Source organism: Aspergillus novofumigatus (assembly GCF_002847465.1).
Source record: "Aspergillus novofumigatus IBT 16806 chromosome Unknown P174scaffold_6, whole genome shotgun sequence".
In the NCBI taxonomy this organism is placed as follows: domain Eukaryota; kingdom Fungi; phylum Ascomycota; class Eurotiomycetes; order Eurotiales; family Aspergillaceae; genus Aspergillus; species Aspergillus novofumigatus.
The window spans coordinates 19873-38347 of NW_020194279.1; the positions used below are offsets into that span (position 1 = coordinate 19873).

General features: G+C 51.4%; 9 protein-coding genes across 9 annotated transcripts; 5 read left to right on the forward strand and 4 right to left on the reverse strand.

Moving 5' to 3' along the window:
• The first annotated feature begins 91 nt into the window (after window positions 1-91).
• P174DRAFT_392506 (FAD-dependent oxidoreductase) lies at window positions 92-2102 on the forward strand. Its single transcript, XM_024823555.1, has 5 exons — window positions 92-508; window positions 560-853; window positions 935-1220; window positions 1284-1553; window positions 1619-2102. The coding sequence occupies exons 1-5, from the start codon at window positions 422-424 to the stop codon at window positions 1912-1914; spliced, it is 1233 nt and encodes a 410-aa protein (XP_024679914.1). The 5' UTR covers window positions 92-421; the 3' UTR covers window positions 1915-2102.
• Window positions 2103-3213: 1111 nt separating this feature from the next.
• On the forward strand, window positions 3214-4795 carry P174DRAFT_392509 (Zn(II)2Cys6 transcription factor; the record flags this gene model as incomplete). The annotated part of the gene is made up of 4 exons (XM_024823556.1): window positions 3214-3288; window positions 3341-3883; window positions 3938-4075; window positions 4130-4795. The coding sequence occupies exons 1-4, from the start codon at window positions 3235-3237 to the stop codon at window positions 4793-4795; spliced, it is 1401 nt and encodes a 466-aa protein (XP_024679915.1). The 5' UTR covers window positions 3214-3234.
• P174DRAFT_409812 (uncharacterized protein) lies at window positions 4753-5798 on the reverse strand (the record flags this gene model as incomplete). Its single annotated transcript, XM_024824223.1, has 3 exons — window positions 4753-5367; window positions 5417-5549; window positions 5609-5798. The coding sequence occupies 3 exons, from the start codon at window positions 5796-5798 to the stop codon at window positions 4878-4880; spliced, it is 813 nt and encodes a 270-aa protein (XP_024679916.1). The 3' UTR covers window positions 4753-4877.
• A 345-nt stretch (window positions 5799-6143) lies between these two features.
• On the forward strand, window positions 6144-6730 carry P174DRAFT_432787 (uncharacterized protein; the record flags this gene model as incomplete). Its single annotated transcript, XM_024825770.1, has 2 exons — window positions 6144-6187; window positions 6289-6730. 2 exons carry the CDS (start codon window positions 6144-6146, stop codon window positions 6728-6730), a joined length of 486 nt encoding a protein of 161 aa, XP_024679917.1.
• A 163-nt stretch (window positions 6731-6893) lies between these two features.
• P174DRAFT_513871 (fungal specific transcription factor domain-containing protein) lies at window positions 6894-9004 on the reverse strand (the record flags this gene model as incomplete). Its single annotated transcript, XM_024832022.1, has 4 exons — window positions 6894-7573; window positions 7648-7937; window positions 7993-8950; window positions 8971-9004. The coding sequence occupies 4 exons, from the start codon at window positions 9002-9004 to the stop codon at window positions 6996-6998; spliced, it is 1860 nt and encodes a 619-aa protein (XP_024679918.1). The 3' UTR covers window positions 6894-6995.
• A 631-nt stretch (window positions 9005-9635) lies between these two features.
• Window positions 9636-10781, forward strand: P174DRAFT_461921 (zinc-binding alcohol dehydrogenase family protein; the record flags this gene model as incomplete). Its single annotated transcript, XM_024830061.1, has 2 exons — window positions 9636-9733; window positions 9809-10781. The coding sequence occupies 2 exons, from the start codon at window positions 9636-9638 to the stop codon at window positions 10779-10781; spliced, it is 1071 nt and encodes a 356-aa protein (XP_024679919.1).
• Window positions 10782-11278: 497 nt separating this feature from the next.
• Window positions 11279-12978, reverse strand: P174DRAFT_461922 (MDR family MFS transporter; the record flags this gene model as incomplete). Its single annotated transcript, XM_024830062.1, has 2 exons — window positions 11279-12661; window positions 12712-12978. The coding sequence occupies 2 exons, from the start codon at window positions 12976-12978 to the stop codon at window positions 11279-11281; spliced, it is 1650 nt and encodes a 549-aa protein (XP_024679920.1).
• Window positions 12979-13269: 291 nt separating this feature from the next.
• On the reverse strand, window positions 13270-15331 carry P174DRAFT_452688 (oligopeptide transporter; the record flags this gene model as incomplete). The annotated part of the gene is made up of 8 exons (XM_024829098.1): window positions 13270-13918; window positions 13986-14172; window positions 14232-14370; window positions 14436-14533; window positions 14594-14742; window positions 14798-14975; window positions 15030-15229; window positions 15318-15331. 8 exons carry the CDS (start codon window positions 15329-15331, stop codon window positions 13270-13272), a joined length of 1614 nt encoding a protein of 537 aa, XP_024679921.1.
• Window positions 15332-15636: 305 nt separating this feature from the next.
• P174DRAFT_392515 (fungal specific transcription factor domain-containing protein) lies at window positions 15637-18212 on the forward strand (the record flags this gene model as incomplete). Its single annotated transcript, XM_024823557.1, has 5 exons — window positions 15637-15718; window positions 15896-16684; window positions 16743-17169; window positions 17222-17507; window positions 17561-18212. 5 exons carry the CDS (start codon window positions 15637-15639, stop codon window positions 18017-18019), a joined length of 2043 nt encoding a protein of 680 aa, XP_024679922.1. The 3' UTR covers window positions 18020-18212.
• Between the last annotated feature and the right edge of the window lie 263 nt (window positions 18213-18475).

Genomic DNA, 18475 nt, shown 5'->3' on the forward strand with positions numbered 1-18475 from the left:
TCGTATAAATGACCAGTTATTGGGAGCGCACAAGAGCTCGACCTGCTCGGCTATCATTGGCTGCAGCGCAGAATCTACCCTATGTTTTGGAGTATCAGCAGGTATAGTATAGTCTCACTTTGACTCCGCAACTGAGGCTGGGTTGTATTTGCATGCTGGACTGCTCCAAAGTAAGTGGTCCATAAGTGAAGAGTCGTGAGAGAGCATTTTCTGTGAGGGGTAAAGATCGCCTTCAACGAACGCAGCTGGCTGAATTGAAGGAAGGAAACATGGAGTGGAGTCGTCGAAATTCTCGAGAGCGATTGATAGCAGAAAGAAAAAGCCGCGGCTATAAGATGCCCTGAACAGATCCTCTGTCACGGCTGATCAGGGAACACAAGGGAAGCAAAATCATCTGGAAGTGATCAAACAAGCTAGCACGATGGCAAACCAGGCGGGAGAATCATTTCACGTTTTAATCCTAGGAGCAGGCTCAGCTGGAATGCTGATAGCACATGGTTTACAGAAGGTACGTGTGGAAAACCTCTCACGACGGCCACTCGGGTCTGACCCAGATTAGCGAGGAATATCATACACGATCTATGAACGTGACAGCGCCCCTGCTTCGCGAGCTAGGGATTGGAATTTTGGTATCTATTGGGCTCAGGATGCTCTGAAGGCTTGTCTCCCAGTCGAACTGTACAGCCAAATTAGGGATGCGCAGATTGACGCGCACGTTCCCTCAGACAAAGACGTTCTGAGAGTCTACAATGGTGCCACGGGAGAAGTCATGACAGATATCCCAGTCCCTTACAATCTGCGGCTGCAGAGGCGCAAGTTCATCAACCTGATTGCTCAAGGCATCAATGTTCAGGTATGGAATCTCTCCCTTAGTCAGATCGGAAGCGACGCATGGCCAGGCATCGGTCGTTGACTGACTTTCAAAATATCACAGTACAATAAAAAGGCCATGGGAATCCGTACCTCCGAACAGAAAGTGGTGGTCGAGTTTGACGACGGTACTGAGGTCTCAGGCCATCTCCTTATCGGTTGTGATGGCGCTCACTCCCGGGTTCGACAATTCCTCTTTGGCTCGAAAGAGGCTGCTTTGACCCAGCTGCCTTACACTGCGAACCACATGGTCACGCGATTGCCCCGAGAGGTTGCGATGCGACTCATAGAAATGGCACCCAGGTATTCATGCTCGGTGCACCCGGCTGGATGGTTCTGCTGGCATGGCTGTAAGTTACACACACTGGTCGGTGCCAATGAAGAAACAGAGGGTGATAAGTGACCGTACGTAGTGCATAGCAAAAACGACTCTGAAGATCCGGCAGACTGGGAATTTCTCCTCAGTCAATCCTGGAAAGGCCCCGCGAAAGGTGTGGAAACAGTCGCTAATGTCCGGGAGAGGGGTTTATCGTTTTTTGAGCCTCTGAAATCTGTGTTTTTGGGGATCCCCGACGACACGCCTATCTGGGAGATCCCGTTGGCATGCTGGGAAACGAAGCCGTGGGACAACCGCAGTGGGACCGTGACTCTTGCGGGTGACGCGGCTCATCCGATGACGTTCCGTAAGTCGCGGCCCGACCTTCTTGCCTCCTAGTTAGACAGCTTCATTATTACTGACAGGCGTCAGACCGTGGACAAGGTCTGAACAACGCTATCTTAGATGCTGCCCGAATTTGCGCCGCTTTCGACAACAACTTCGACGGTAGTACGAATTCTACGGCTCGACTACTGCAGGACTACGAGTCCGACGTTTGGATACGGGGAAAGGAAGCGGTCGAACTATCGCGCGAGAACACTGAGCAGGTCCACGACATTTCTCGTTGGGAAACGTCAATCCTGAAGGCCAAGGGAGCCAGTGCCGAGGACAGAGAAAAGGCTTCACATCTGGCTGTAAATGCGCAAAGCGGTCAGGCTATTGCCTAAGTGCATCGGCCAGGTCGATGAGATGATTCTTTCGTAAAAGGTCGATTGAAATTTTTAAGCAAGCCGGCGCGCAGAAATACAGGGAAAGATTCGGGAAAGCAGAGCACATGTTGTTGTCATGAATACGGACAAATTACTTGCATAACTTGGTGCTTCAATCCCATCCAATTGCAGCTTTTCACTGTGTTGGTACAAAATGTCCTGGGGATTGGAAGCGATTATCCTCTCATAGTTTTCAATGTAATACGCCGATTGGCCGTTATATCTTGGACAATTTCCAAACTTTAGACCGGTCACGACTTTCCCCTAATGTCGACATGGCAAGCAGGCTTTTGTCACGCCATTTGCATATGTGGGCACACGACAGAAATGGTGATCTTTTCCTCCATCACTCCAACTAATGAGCCTCTTCCCTGCTGACTGTTAGGAACTTTGAAGTAACTCATGTGAAATCCATCAATACTTCTCGGCACAAGTTTGGCCTGGTGTGTGCTAGCCATGGGTGGATTATCTGGCGAGATCAATCGTTTCTGCCCAAGGACTCATTACTCGAGCTGCAATACTTGGGGAAACAGAGGAATCATACACCTTGTACTTCTCACGAGCAGGCGCACCTGCCATCGGGCAACAATATAACCTAATGAATTACTGTTTAAATGGATACCACGTTACCATGGAGAATATCCTCGCCAATGCACGACTGCTGAGCAAGGCGCTGAAACGCAGTACGAGGTATACCGGCCTTTGTCATAGTCATAGCAAGTTGTTTGAATAACTTCCAAGACTCAGTGCTTCATTCATTTGGATGATCTCCTTCTGTGGCCTAGAACTTAGAAGATAAGCAGGAGACTAAGACTAGATCCAGCATATATAGCCTCTACATCCATACTGCATCCGGAAACACACTCACCATCTTAATATACCCATGTTCTACTGTATACATAATGCCATGATCCTATAAATAAATTGGTAAATACCTAATAATTTAGGGAAAGAGGAAGCCACACTGATAGGTTCAAAACCATTAGAACCTAGTTATATTCTTCCTCAGTATGATCTACAACGAGTTATTTAAGCTTAGAGTTATCATATCCACTAAGCCCAATAACTTAAGTAAAAGTAGTAATTATATCCTTTCTAGCCATGCTAGATGCATTGCGAGGGCTGGCTTCCTATTGGCCTAGCAAATGGGGTTTTGGTCGCTGTAGCACGCCGTAGCTACACTCAACAGTCTCGTATTGACCACGTCCACATCCCCTTTCCTTTCCAGGATTCATCAGTTAATAATCAATAGAGTGTGGAATATACAGTTGATCAAAAATGGCAGGTGCGCGGAGTTCTGGATGCCTACTTTGCGTCCAGCGACGCGTGAAGGTTTGTCTGTCTTCCAAGAATGGGAGGTCACGCACCATTGACATATATATAGTGTGATGAGCGACTTCCAGGCTGTGCGCGGTGTGAGAAATATGGAAAGCCGTGCCCCGGCTATGTCAGGGACTTCAAGTTCAAAACTGGGAAACCTTATCGTTCTCGACGCGCACCTCGCGCCGATGGTTCAGATTCTGAACGGAGCGGTCCTAACAGAGAAGACAACGGTGCAAACAGGGAATCTATAATATTGAGTACACGGATGTCCACTCTGTCTTGCTCAACAGTCAATGTCCTCCAAGGTCTTTCGTCAGTAGTCGACGACCTCTCTCAGCCCTGCTCGTCGACTTCAATCCATATTGTTTCCAAATGGTTCAGCAGTCTTCCATGTCTTTATGGACGGAACAATACCCTGGATGCAACTGTTCGATGCTTTACAGCACACCATATTTCGAAGGCGCTGCAGAATCCCCAGATGGCGCGGTATTCTAGATCTGCGTACATCGAGGCTCTGAGCAGACTTCGAAAATCTCTGGACACCGCTTCTGAGCGTCTGTCTGCCGATATCTTCTGCGCGGTGCTACTTCTATGCTTGTACGAGGTAGGCATCCCATTAGTCTCCACCGCAGGGAGAAGCAATGTCTGATTAACTTAGCTGTTTGCGAATAATCAAAATCCAGACACGTGGATGAAACATGCAAAGGCTGTGAGTCAGCTAGCGGAGATTCGTGGGCCGGACGCTTACAAGGACCCGTTCAATAACACATTACTCAAAGCTGCAAGAGGATTGATCGTGGGTGGCCGGCCTTTATGCTCTGAATACGATATGGGACTGACACTGGTTCAGGTAATGCACTCTCTCTTCTCTGGGGAACGGTGCTTCCTAGCCTCAGAACGCTGGCATGCCATAATGAAGCAGCGCATCAACTCATTCTACTCTGAAGGGCTGGAAGATTTGTTAGAGGAATTCATAGCTCTATTCACACTGGCACCAAGCCTTGTTCACGCGCTCTACGATGTCAAGGCATCAGATATGACAAGTCCTGCAACCTGGAAGAAGGCGTCCGAAACCTTGACCCGCATTCTTGAGATGCAGAACAGACTGTTAGAATGGTATAGCCGCTTTTCCCGCATGGCACCGCCTCCATACGAAAGGCTGTCATCGACCAATGATGGAGTATATCCTATCGTTCTGCATTATTCCGATCTGAATATCGCCTCAATATTCAATTCCTACCACGCGTACATGGCTATCATACACGAGGCCCTACGGACCCTTGGTTATCCTGGTGAACATGAAGCTATGGTCTCCTTTTTCCGAGATCAGATCTGCAAGTCAGTGGAATACAACGGTGCCGGTCCACTAGGGCCGTACAGGATGGGATTTCCGCTGCGTGTGGCATACCAGGCCGCAGACCCCCAAACAAAGGCTTGGATAGAGAACCGTTTGGTGCAAATGTCGCAGTATTATGCAGCTGTGCAACCCAGGAATTTTGCCACGCCTTTTGATTGAACCTTTTTCTCTCTTATTGGCCGTCATTATGTCCAACCATGTTGGAAAGATATGCACCACGTTGAGAAGATATGCACCGTGCTCAAGGCCTGTCGCCTCTCTCGGGTTCCTCTGTATGGAGAGCTTTATATCCCAATGGCTCCATCGTACCTCGTGATAACAACAGAAGCACTGCGGCGACAATCTCCATCAACAGGCCCATTCCAACTTTGATCCCCTCTTTGCCAGTGACAGCGTTGAATTCATCCGATCCATACTCGCTCAGCAAAAAGTAGGCGATTCTGACGGCTAAGAATGGCAGAGTAGCAAGGACCAGCATCACACCGCGGTGGCCGTTTCTGGACAGAACCGTACGGTACGCTATGGCAATCCAAACTACGAGACCGATCACGAATGCAAAGGTGATGACGAAGACGGCCGAGCCAATGTCCCTACAGGCGGGGATATTCATTTTCTCACCCACCACGGCACAGACCAGAGACAATATCACTGGGAAGCGAAAGCCCTGAAGCAGGAAACGCAGATGTTTCGGGTACCTCGTGTTTCCGGGACCGCTTCGTCCAGCCTGTCCGCTTTCTAGACGTTAGTTCTTGCAACTTCTTGAGCAAACACATGACGTACCTCCGCAACAGGACAAGGCTCACCTCAAACAACAGAGGTGAGAGTCCGATGCTTTGCAGAATGGTCTCTGCCGTTAAGACCGACTTGCTCGGATTGGAAACAGCAATCACCATAGCGGAACCCGCAATTCGGACTGACCCACCTCGATCAGCCCTGTCCGAAACCATAGAGGGCAGGTAAATTAGCACTTACGCTGCGCCAAAATCCCAAGCATGCCAAACCAGGAGTACAGCACGCATCTGTGGGCATTTCTCTCCCTTCTGTGGTGCCAGTACTGCCATTCTTGCATGAATCTTGTGATAAAATGTACCAGTTGAATGAGGGAGAAGATGGTCACTTCAGCAATTGCGATGGGGATGTGGCCCACTGAGAGAGACGACATTGCATTGATCTTCATAGTGATTGGCTCTGAGTTGAGGTTGTTTAATCAATTGGAAGACAAAACGAGCTTTTTTATCTGTATCTAAATGTAAAGTTGGGGGTAGGAAATGGTCGTGAGAAATGACAGGATGTGGTCGACCTGCTATATATACTGCTCATTTTCACTGAGCCACATAATCACTAGACTGTGTCCATAAAAGCGTTGGCTATGACTTTCTAAAGCCTCGTGCCTCATATCTGACTATCTATAGCCATTGAACAAAGCTTGGGCGAGGACATCGCGATAATTGACCATTTTGGGCTTAGTGGCTGATTTATTTAGCCTTTCTTGGCGCACAGAAGCACAATGATTGGTGGGGAAACACCGACGAGCTCCATTGCCCTGTATTTGTATGCCTCAGGCACCAAGCGAAGCTCCGAGGCTCCTGATCAAGAAAGATAACTGACAAGGCAGGAGTGTATCCTTTTATCTCTGCTTTGTCCCATATTAGAGCCTACTGGTCGAACATTACGCACCCTGGCACACTTAAGAGTGCAATTGACGATCTCCTAGCGGCAGTCGCAGACCAGGGGGTCTGCGATCCCCGGGGTAATACTGCTCTGCATTACCTGGCTCTGAGGTGCCTGGATGACTTTGGCGTGCGCGGTGAAGAAGAACGACATCTATGCCGCCTGCTTCAGGACCGCGGCATTGATCCAAATGCTCGGAATATGGATGGCCAATCTGCCTTCGAGTTATACACCACAGCATTTGACACCGATCGGTACCGGAATCGACAAGAAAAGTGGTATACCTTCGATGCATGGATGGATATGGATGAGCCATATGCCAAGATCGACAAAGAAGACCTGGGGATGTTTGAGAAGGCTGGGGCGGACGAGACCAGGAGGGCCAGACACTGCTGCATTTGCTGGTGGAGAAATGGACGCTGAGGACATATGAAAGGCTTTCGTTTCTTCTTTCAAAGGGCTTGGATCCTATGGTGCGGAATGCAAAGGGCGAGATGAGATGGCCATTGATGTTGCCATTGCTCATGAACAACATGTCTATACGCCAAGAAGCAGCCATACAGACCCATGGATCAGAGCTCAGATTGCGAAATTCAATCTATCTACACCTATGTAACTGCAACCAGTAATCTCAATTAAGTGACAGACGGATCGAATATATTCGGCCCACGTATGGACAGCCTTCAAACTAGTAGAATGCGGTGGGCATACCCAGTACATTTTCAATCCACTGATCGTCTCCCAGGTCCATCGAATGCATCCAGGCCATCCGATCTAGATCGGGGATATGGTGATTGTGGCCGGCGGTCTCCTCTTCATGCCAGCGAGCTTCAGCCCACAGATGGCATCTGGTTAAAAGCTTGGATAAAAACTTGAGTAAATGGTCGTCGCACTGGAGTTCTGGCTCCTTGCTGCTTAGATTGAGCTTCTGAATCATAGTATCCATCGTGGAGATCAGGTGAACTGTGCTCCGCACCGCCTGGCAATCCCATTCGGGGTCTTGAAGTGTTGATAGATATTTCAATAGTGTGACTGTCAGAATCATCTGGGACCAGAAGTGAAAGGGCTGGCCGACAAGGTCCGAACAAGGGATCCGGCTGAAATGGTCCAGCCATGACCTGATGTTCTCAACTGACTGCCACAGACACTCCAGGCGTTCGAAGCCTAGTAGTCCAGACAGATTGAGAGGAGGTGAGTCTTGGCTGATGGAATAGGCGAGCTGGTTGATGTATAATTCGACGTATTGGGCGTGTGAATTCAGAATGTCTGCATGTAAAGGTATTAGCCAATCACGCAGCAGAGATAGTCTGCCATGTCACTTCGCTTGAGAAACTACTTACCTAGCTGGGGGAGGTCGGGAGGAAACGTAGACGCCAGCTCATGGAGCTGCCTTCGTAAGGTCTTGAGATACAGTAGACGAGGAGCTGAAACCGCCGCAGGAGCTGTTCCGATGCGACCCTCGTCCTGTTGCCGTACGTCATCTGCTCTTTGTTTTAAGAGCTGCAAGCGCACTTGACAGACAAATAGCCTATCTGCAGGACATGCCTCGCTTATTGTGAGGACTCGAAGCGCCTCTTCCATCTGCGGTGTCCATCGTAGAGCGTCCTGACGCCCAAGGTGGGATGCAATACTACGATAGTCATACGTTAGTATAGTTTCGATCATAAGAACAGAGGCATGCGCACTTAGAGCTCAAAACAAAACACGCCAGTACTGCCCGCTGCCTTTCCAATAAGTCGTGGGGCGTTTCATTGTTGTGGCTTTGATTATTGTCGTCCGCCCGTCCCTGGGTAATAGTCATCATGAGTTCCACGTCTGGCGAGGATGGTTTGAACAATCGCAGATCATAGATGAGTGAAATGGCGAGCATCATGAGGCGAGAGACGAGGTCAGCTCGGCCGAGAAAGGGGTCAGTACTCCATGCTAGGTATGTTAGTAATCCAAGCAGCAGGTCGATATTTGACTGGACCTGAAGCAAAGCCGATGTGAACAGGAGATGCTTCAGCTCTTCCACCTGAGTAAGTCTTTCCTGGGTTGAGAATGTGGTCACGGTGTGGATAGCTTGAAGCAAGAAGGGCCTGTTTTGGCGCAGATAGCAGCTTGTCATGTCTGGAGCCAGGTGGATGAAAGGAAAGGATGGCAGCATTCGGGACCGGAAGAAATCGAGCCTTTCGTCTGCTTGGTTTGGCGATGGAGCGGGGGTAGATAGAGAATAATGATGAGACAGGAACGTCGGATCTGGATTTGGATTCGATGATGCCGCAGCAATTTTGTCCGTCGCGGAGTTCGGTCCGTCACTGAAGCCCAGAGTAGTGCTCGCAGGGGTTGCTAGAGTGGCATTCGAAGAAGACGTGGATAATGAAATGCCGTCTCCGTGGAGAGTCTGAAGGACGTTGACAGAAGACCCCGAAGGCGCCGTGGAACCGATGAAAGATTGCATAGTGGACAACAAGCTCTCCATTTTGTCCTCCAGCCGAGCAATCCGCCTATCGGATACTTTGGCAGTCTGGGCATTTTGAGCATTCCGTCGGCGAACCGACTCTGACGGCTCACACCTTTTCTTGAGACGAAGGCACCTTTCACAAGCATCACCATTTGGGGCACGCACACACCGGCACTTCGCCTTGTAGCACAGCGTGCAAGCTTGGCCATAGCTGCAGGACTGGCCGGGGCTGGCTTCGATTTCGATCTCTCCATAGTATCCAAGAAAATACCGACAGCTCAGTTGATGACGCGTGGGAGATAGATGTTCAGAGATGTCGAACGGAGGTAAGTTAGGGATCTCCTTGCACGGAGATTACTTAAATCCTGCGATGTCATGCCCACGGATTTAAACCTCCGAAGTCCGTTTATAAACAAGGGTCGTCCACTAACAGTCGCATCTAGCCGCCAGGAAGAAAAGAGCGAGACGGCGAGGGCTATATGTTCCAGGAAAAACTAATCAAACATAGGGGTAGAAGCCACTTGAAATGCACAGCCCGGGTCAAGGTCCAGATTCTTTTTGAGTGTCAGGACGACCTGAATACAAAAGTACCTCTGCGTACGCGGAGGAAGGAGACATCTTCAATGCGACGATACGAGGAGGGGAAATAGCGCGAAAAGAATTCAGACCGACATCTATGGTGTGCGTCAACCGGAGTTCAGTACCTCTGAATGCCGTTTTAATGTCTGTTTCCACTATGCTAGACAGTACTATTCACCGTGTAACTCCTGAGCTCATTGGAGCTTTTTATTAATATCATGTCCATGATAACTGCGCTCGCGTTCGACAGCTTTCATTTTTCTTCCGGTCTATTTCACACTGTCTATGCCCCCTCGTCTTATCGAAATGACTCCAAAGAACCAGGCAGCCTGGATTCCCGCCAAAAAGGCACGGCCGTTCCAGGTCGGCGACGCGCCCTCACGCCTCCCGGCCCGGGCCAGGTGGTGATCAAGAACACCGCCGTGGCCATCAACCCCATTCGACTGGGTGCTGCAGTTCATTGGGCCGGCGGTGGCTAGCTACATCAAGTACCCCTTCGTCTTTGGCACCGATGTCGCCGGCGAGGTGGTCGAGGTCGGCCCCGAGTTGGATCGGTTCCGGGTAGGCGACCGAGTCTTCGGAAGCGCCACTGCCATAGCCAAGGAGGTCAACCGCCCCGCCGAGGGAGGCTTTCAGCTCTACACTGTGATGCGACCGCACATGCTGGCGCCAACACCAGCCGACATCACCGACGAACAGGCCTGCGTCTTGGGACTGGGTCTCGGGACGGCAGCATGGGGTCTCTTCCACCCGGACTATCTCGGCCTCGACATGCCTCGGGTCCCGGCGCCCACGGACGTGGTGGGCAAGTCGGGCCGGCCGCGCACCGTCATCATCACCGGCGGCGCATCGAGTGTGGGCAGCAACGCCGTGCAGCTGGCTGTGTCCGCTGGCTACCAAGTCATATCTACCGCGTCTCCAAGGAACTTCGACTACGTCAAGGGTCTGGGTGCCACCCATGTCTTCGACTACAGGAGCAGAACGTTGGTCAATGACCTCCTGACCGTTCTACAGGGCCACGAGCTGGTCGGCGCCCTCACGATTGGCCATGGGGCCGTCGAGGCATGCACTGCCGTGATGAGGCATCATGATGTCCCCCTCACGCGGAAGCGCATCGCGGTGGCTGGCGCCATAATACCTGCTGACAAGCTCACAACTTTTGTTGGCAAGGGCACGTACTTGATGGGCATGGTGGGCGGGATGATCAACTCGACTGCGAGGCGCCTTCGGACCGGAGTAGAAGCCAAATTTATCCTCCTTAATGGCCTGGTCGATCCAAATAGCGTCGTGGCTCGCATCTACACGGAGTTCCTACCACAGGCGCTTGCGCAGCGCCAGTTTGTGGCGGCACCTCCCCCGCATGTCGTGGGCAAGGGGCTGGACAAGATTCAAGAGGCTCTGGATCTCCAGAGAATGGGTGTCTCCGGGAAGAAGATTGTCGTGTCGCTGTAGTTGAGTGAGCATTGAAATAGGGCAGGCACATGATACCGATTTATAGTTATGCAAATATACCCTATTACCTCGCTTCCTGCTGTGGAATCTGTCATACATCTCCGACTCAGCCAAGAAGGTGTCTAAACAACCCTCTAGCTAGTAGGGATGAGATAGCACAGTAGGGTCAACACAGCTGAAATGGCACGACAGAATCCAAAGTTGTCTTATCTTGTATATTCCGGTTGAAATTCACGTTTGAAGGCGAACCACCGCGGTTAAGTTGTCTATAGTCTAGTTCAATCGACTGGAGAGACGGAGATTCTTCCACCCCATCAGTAATTCTGTCTGTGTATGCGGATCATTTGCGTGAAATCACCAAAAATAATATTAAATGTCTATAAACTAAGCAGCGAAGAAAAAATGTGGGGTACAGCAAGAATCGATATACCGAAAACAACGCCCGGCAAACCTCAGCAGCCGAAGATCCGTCTGAGGGATAGTGATTACAACCTTGTCTAGGTTATTGCGGACACTTCTCTACTTGTCTCAGCCAACTCTTGATCACCAGTGTCAGGAGACTCGCTGCCAATAGCCTGGAGATCCTTGACCTTGCGAATATCTTTCCACCCCATTCCCGGCGAAAAGACCAAGACGGCGAGGCTGACCGCGAGACCGAGGTACATAACATGGTCGATACTTTTAGCGTAGGCCTCAAGCACAGCAGCCAGCTGGGAGCCAGACACCAAGTCCCGGATGGAGCGGACTCCCGCAGCGACGATGGCGTCCGGATCGCAGCCAATCTCTGCCGCACGCTGTTGAAGTTGATGACGAAGACTATTGCTGAAAATGGCGTTTGCGGCAATCAGAGAGGTGGCCGCCCCGATGTTTTGCCAGAAAATGACAATGGCCATGGCCTGGGGGATCTGCGCTGGAGGCACCAGGTTCTGTATAGCGATGTAGGGAGCTGCTGTCGTGCAGCCGCTTGCGACGCCGTAGAGAATCTGGTACCCGATCCATTTGGCGACCGAAGTCGCAGGGCTGAGGGTGGACAGGAGCCCGTAGCCCACGGCGGAGATCGCACCGCCGGCAAGAAGAAATGGAAGATAGTAGCCCAGAACGGAGATAAGGGCACCAGAGACTATGGTAAAGAGGACCAGCCCGAGCGTTATGGGGAGCATGTGGACGCCGCTCATCAAGGGCGAGTCGTCTCTGATCGCCTGGAAGTAAATGGCAATGTAGAAATCCGCCACCAGGACACTAGACAGACTGAAGAACATGGTCATTGCGGTCGACCAAATGACTCGGTATCGGAGCATGGCAAACGGCACCATGGCCTCGTCTCCCCGACGATGCTCCCATACTAGAAAGAGGCCAAAGGTGACGGCTCCGCCAAGCAGCAAGCCGATCACCACGGAACTGTTCCAAGGGTATTGATTCCCGCCAAACTGTAGCCCTAAGAGGAACATCGCCACCGCGGGGCAGATGAGCATGAACCCAGGGAGATCCAGAGACTTGATGGCGGTGCCGAGAATCTCCAGGGGCGGACTCTTGGGATTTGGCTCTGGGATCGTGTTGAAGAGAAGGAACCCGCCGACGACCACGCCCAGAGGGAGATTGATGTAAAAGCACCACCGCCAGCTCAGGCTTGTGGTAAAAGCCCCTCCGATGATGGGCCCCGTCGCCAGGCCCAACTGGCCCATGCCCATGTTGAGCCCCATGAAAAGTGCCTGTTTCTGTGTTGGAAGGACAGCGGAAATGGTCGTCACCGCGCCGTTGGCCACACCAGCAGACCCGACACCTGCGATGGCGCGGCCGACGATGAACATGGGCGACGACTGGGCCGCTCCGCAGATGGCAGACCCCATCTCGAAGAGAATGAAGAAGGCAAGGAAGGTCCACTGCATGAACTAGTTAGAGTTGATTCTACGCGCGGTGTAGACCAACATACCTTGGTGGAAAACTGGCTGTAAATCTTGCCGGTCAAAGGCTGGAACGCTGCACTTCCAAGCTGGTAGGCCCCGCCATACCAGCCGACATCCACCAATGAGTCGAACTCGGAGGTAATGGCCGGAGTGGCAGTGGAAAGGACGGCAAGGTCGAGGAAGAATAGGAAATAGGCCAGGGTAACTGAGGTGAGGATCAGGGTGACCGCCAGCCCCGACGGATACTCGTACTTGGGCTCTGCATCATCGCTGGAGGCACTTTTCTCGGCCATTGCAAGACGTGGGAAACTGTGATTCTGCTAGTATGACAATATCTGATCACCGGGAGTATAATAGGATATACTTGCTGATTATAAATGCACTGCATGTTTCAATCCAGGAGACCGGAGTCTGCGCTCCGAAATCCGCGCCTACAGCAGGAACACATAAGAGGCGCCGCTTATAGCGGAGTCTGCTCCGAAATCCGTGTTTGGCCTTTCTATACACAGCTACTACCTACCGCAATGTAAAATTCGTGCCCTATTCCCTCCCTAACATGCTTACCAAACCGTCCCTTAACCAACTCACAGAAGGACGGTCTTCCCCCGATCCTGCTTTCCAAAGAATATCCCGAACAAAACAGTTGTCACGGCCATGACGCCCGCCAGCGACGAATACATGACAACCAGATGAGGGTCCTTACCGATAGGGGTGAACGCCATCGCCAGGCAGGCCCCAACCCCAGCCGTGGCCATCCACACCGACTGAACCACCGACTTCATGGACTTGGGTGCTTGATTGTAGGCATATTCTGTCCCTGTGGTAAAACAGAAGATCTCCGCAATCGCACCGAGAACATAGATGGGTGTTTGCAGGAACACCGAGATCTGATTGGGAATGCGGCCATGGTCCGACTCGGGGCATGCCAGGGGTTGATCGTAACAAGGGCCCGTGGAATAAACTAATTTCTGTAGGATTGCCGTATAGGCCATAGCGAGGGTGAGAAAGAGAAATCCCACGACAATGCGGGCCATGGGGCCGAATCGGATCCTGTGCTGGGTCAAGAATGGGTATAGGCCATGCGAAATTATCGGCGTCAGTAGAATGCTGGAGATGGGGTTGAGCGACTTGATGGTGTCGTTTGGGACCCCGGAGTTGACCATCTGCCCGGCCTGGGAAATGAGGTTATTGAAGGTTTGGTTCAAGCACAACCAATGTATGGGGAAGAGGAGGCTGGAGGATGGTATCCTGTCAGTTGTCCCGTCCATTCGAATCAATCATAAATTCTGGAAGGCCATACAAAACACGACATGCGAGCAGTCCACTTTTCAACTCGTCAATGAAAGTATCGGTCCACGGCACCTGTCGGTGGTGCTTCTCTTGTTGTTTCTGCGGTTTGGCCCCATCCATCTCGAACCCTTCGCGAATTCCATACATCATTGCCCTGCCGGCCTGTGGGAGTATCGAGCCACTTGATGGGTACCGAACTGATGGTGAGAACAGTGAGTATCTATTGCTCTAGCCGGCTGGGTGCGGCGACGCTTACCAAATATATGTCGCCACGCGAGCAAAGGTACAACTGACAGGGCCATCATACAGAGGGGCACAAGATATGCAACCCAGTATCCAGCATACTTCTCAAGGATCGTGGTAACTAGGGCCGATAACCCCCGACATTCACCATCCTAAACCTAAGTTAGCAGCCCCTCGACGTCGAGGCAAGCCACAGCGGAGCATACCAATAGTATACGTTGTAGATGTATTGGATTGTGAGCTCTCGATCCGTGATGACCTTTTGTCCGTTCTTTAGCACCTTGACCTTGGGAGCCGTTTCAGTATACTGCTCCGCTGTGCATGGTCAGCTTGAAAATGACTTCAGGTGATCGATGGTCTCATTCTGACACATACCAATAAACGGAGCGACAGAGGATCGCACGCCTCCTGAGCCCACGGCAATGAGCACAATGCCGGTAGCCAATCCACCTGCCGCGGCCCCGGATTGAACAGCGCGAGGAAAGGAGGACGCGAACAAAATCGCCGAGCCACAGAGTTGGATGCTGTCTGATCATTAGCTTAATGATGATGATGCGAGCAATCAACCCAGGATCATACAAAGCAGAAACTAGAATCGTTCTGTACCGACCCAGCCAGGTGTCGGCCACCACAGCTGCTGGGATGGTTGCGAGATAGCCCCCAGCCATCAACGCATTCACAATATTGGTCGCCGTTGCTTCGCGTAGGCCCAGTACGCCGGGGATCTTGCTAGAGGGTGAATGTTGAATGTAATTCTCTGCTAGGTATAAGGATCCTTGCCTAGCCACGAGTCACTTGGCAGCAGACTCACGCAAAGGGCTGGTCGCTCCGTACCAGGCGAAGCGCTCAGCGGCTCCCACGAAGGCAATCAGCCATACCGGGAAGGGTATGCCGTCTATCACTGGAAGCAGATTTTCTTCGTCATGCGCACCTGTCACCAACTGGCATTGCTGTGGCTCTCCTTTGTCTTTATTGGATGTAACCACCGGCTGTCTTTCGATATCGTCCGACCTGCTCATGATGGGTGTGGCAGGCAACGACAGGCGTCTCTATGCTTGGTACTGATAAAAGGAGAATCCGAGTCAATAACAACAAATACGGTGCGGTAGCCATTTGATTAGAAGAAAAGCGTAGAAAGAGGGTGCAGGTGACATTTTAATAGGTGACCTGGAGGAGTGCGGCATGGTATGCTACCAACTACATCCATTTATTCGTTTTCATTCCGACAGAGCTCGGAATACATGCATTGGGATGTCTGAATACGCTGGTGTTTATCCCGAGCGGAATAAACTTGTGATTAGTAATCGTTAGGCACTCCGATTCTGTTAATTGCTCATTCGGTGCTTCATCTTCCCATCACAACTACCATCGAAAAGCGGTAATATGGGCATTAGTCAAGTCGACCGAGTCTGTCCGCCATGGAGAACATTTCCAAGGTCATGGTCCGTAAGAATGGCAAGCAAATCTCCTGCGAACCATGTCGTGTCTCTAAGATCCGGTGTGACCATGGACTACCGAAATGTCGACGATGTGATGTTAGGGGTCTGAGTTCCAAGGTAGACACTTTTCTAATACTGATTCTGATCGGCATCTGGAGTTAAATGGTGAGGATCAGTAAAGGCGCTGACTGACAGAGAGCTTACCAGTGTTACTACCATCCGGCTCCCTTGACCCGAGCACGGAAGAAGGCACAGGTACCTCGCAGTGTGTCTCATGCTAGCCCATCGAGTGAGCATGATGAGGGTCCTGGTGCCTCTACCAGTCGTGGAGACAGCATCGTGCCAAATGAGCCTCAAATCAGCCTCACGTCTGCCTCTCAGCCAACATACTTGGGATCCACCAGCTTTATGTCAGCATTCGACCATGATCAACAGGACTTGAGCCTTTCTACACCGAAAATTCCCCATGCATCTACCCTGCGCAAGGCGTGGACTGCCCACTCCACACATGTCATTCCCCGACTGGTTCAGCTTCTGCGCCCGCTCAGGTTGTATGAAGATTTAGTGGCGGACGAATACCATCGGAGCTCCTTCACAGTCATTCCAGCTCCTCTTATTCTTACTCCCTTGAGGCTGCTTCGGAGCCACTGGGACAAGGAGAGATGGCCGCGAGAGGATTTAGGATCCCGGATCACTCAGAACACGGCCACCCACACGATCAATGCCGAAGCAAACATGACAACGGACCAGTTTTACCATTTGTTCACAGGTGTGAATTTGCGATGGGAGTTTGTCGGTCTCATATTCGCCCTGGCAGGACTCGGCGCCAGCGTGTCGTCTCGTGCCACTCCACTTTTGTCTTTGAACGGCAAGGATGAACTAAGTGCAGATGCCTTTGCCAGGGAGATGGCGGCAGCAAGTCATGCATGTATTGAAATCTGCAGACAGCACGACAATGTGAATGACTTGACGGTTTGGCTGAACTACACTTACTTCGTATTGGCATCGAATATTATGGGCGAGACAAGTAATGCCGATCACTTTTATAAGGTTGGCCTGCAATGCACAAGGCTGACACAGAGTAGGCCATCATATTTACGCGCAATTTGGGGACTTGGTCTCCTGCATTTATGCCACGGGCCTCCACCATCCAGAACATCCTGCGGCCGCTGTTCCTTTTTTCCTCTCGGAGACCCGTAAGAGAGTTTTTGCAGCATCGTATCGCGCCGACAAGAATATCGCTACTTTTCTGGGAAGGCCACCTCGACTGCCGTACCATTATTGTGACGTGGAGCTACCCTTGGATACTGATGACGACAGCCTATTCCTGGATCGCCTTTCCATCGACAAGGCTATAAGCCAGCTCACGCCGGATGGATGGGGTACCTTCAGCGGTGGTCTTCGCCCTGCCACTGTCATCCGGCTACGATACATGGTAGCGATGTTGCGAGAGCAGGTGGTGGGACTGTCCTTGGGGCGGGGCTCGGTTCACTCCAGACAAACCGAACTACAGTAGGATTCACACGACTTGTCGCAGTATGGTGAAAAGCTAATATGCTCTTAGGGCTACCTATCAAGAGTGTAAACGATTGTGGGACAAAGTACCCAGTCAGTTCCACTACAGCAAACACTCCTGGAAGGCTTCAAGTCCGCACCTGGCCATAATCAGCCTGGTCATCCACCTGGAATACGTCCACACGCTGTTTCAGGTCGAGCGCATCCGTTCCAATGAAGTCCCCGACGCCATGTCCGATCTTCTGGACTCGGCCATGCAGATCGTCTCCGCAGTCACAGACTTTGCCAAGCACCGCAATCAAGAAGCCAGCATCCGCGAGCAGTACGCGTGGATTGTAAGTCACTGTAACCTGTCCGCCATGTCTGTCCTAACCTGTCGGTCAACTAGTTTCTCCTCTACGCTCTCCCAGCAGCAGGTGTCCTCGCAACCGAACTCCATCGCTGCACAGTCTCCAGGGTATCACTACCATGTTCCATCCCTCGGTCCAGAATTATCCGCGATCTAAGCCTGCTTGTCTCCTGGTTCGAGAGCGCCAACCCACCGACTAATGTCACTCGTGTGGAGGTTACCAAGGTCATAGTCAAGCTATTAAATGATGCGTTGGATTATCCGTCGGGTGCGCAGATGGCGGATGGACCACAGCCGGTTACTGGCAGTCACTCTGCGCTGAGCAGCGATGATCGAGTCCTGGATGGTTCCCATTCGATCGGGATGTCACTAAATGTCTACGACCAGAGTGGGACGATGCCGATCGTGGATGGGATTGAAACAAGCGAGGATTTCTTACACTGGCTGGACGAGCTGGGATTGGACTCGAGCATCCCTGAGTTTTTTGGGTGTCAGTAGTATGCATTTGACCATCACCGAGATCATCTACGACGATATACGGCAACAAGCTCGGAACTTGCCCGAATGAGGTTGAGAGCATGCTCATCGCTCATGAACAGCACATCAGGCAGTGGATGAACAGGGATATGGTGTCGTTCTACCCAGTCGTAAATAAGCGCCATGCTTACCGAAGCACAATTAAGAAGCTCCTCGTCCCCAATGACGACCTTTTGGCATCCCTCCCACACTAGTAGCGTAGGCCGAGGACCTGCGTTATAGACTAAGGGGATGATGCAGTACACAATGGAAATAGTTATCATTCTTGGCAACTGCGCTTTTGCGCTCCTCGTCGGGGACATAATAGCCAGTCCGTTCCTTGTGGTGGAACCACCAGGGGCCACATGTACATGAGTTCTCAGGTAACGTCTCACCTACAAGAGATGGCTTTTCAGCAGGCCAATTATGGTCTCGCCC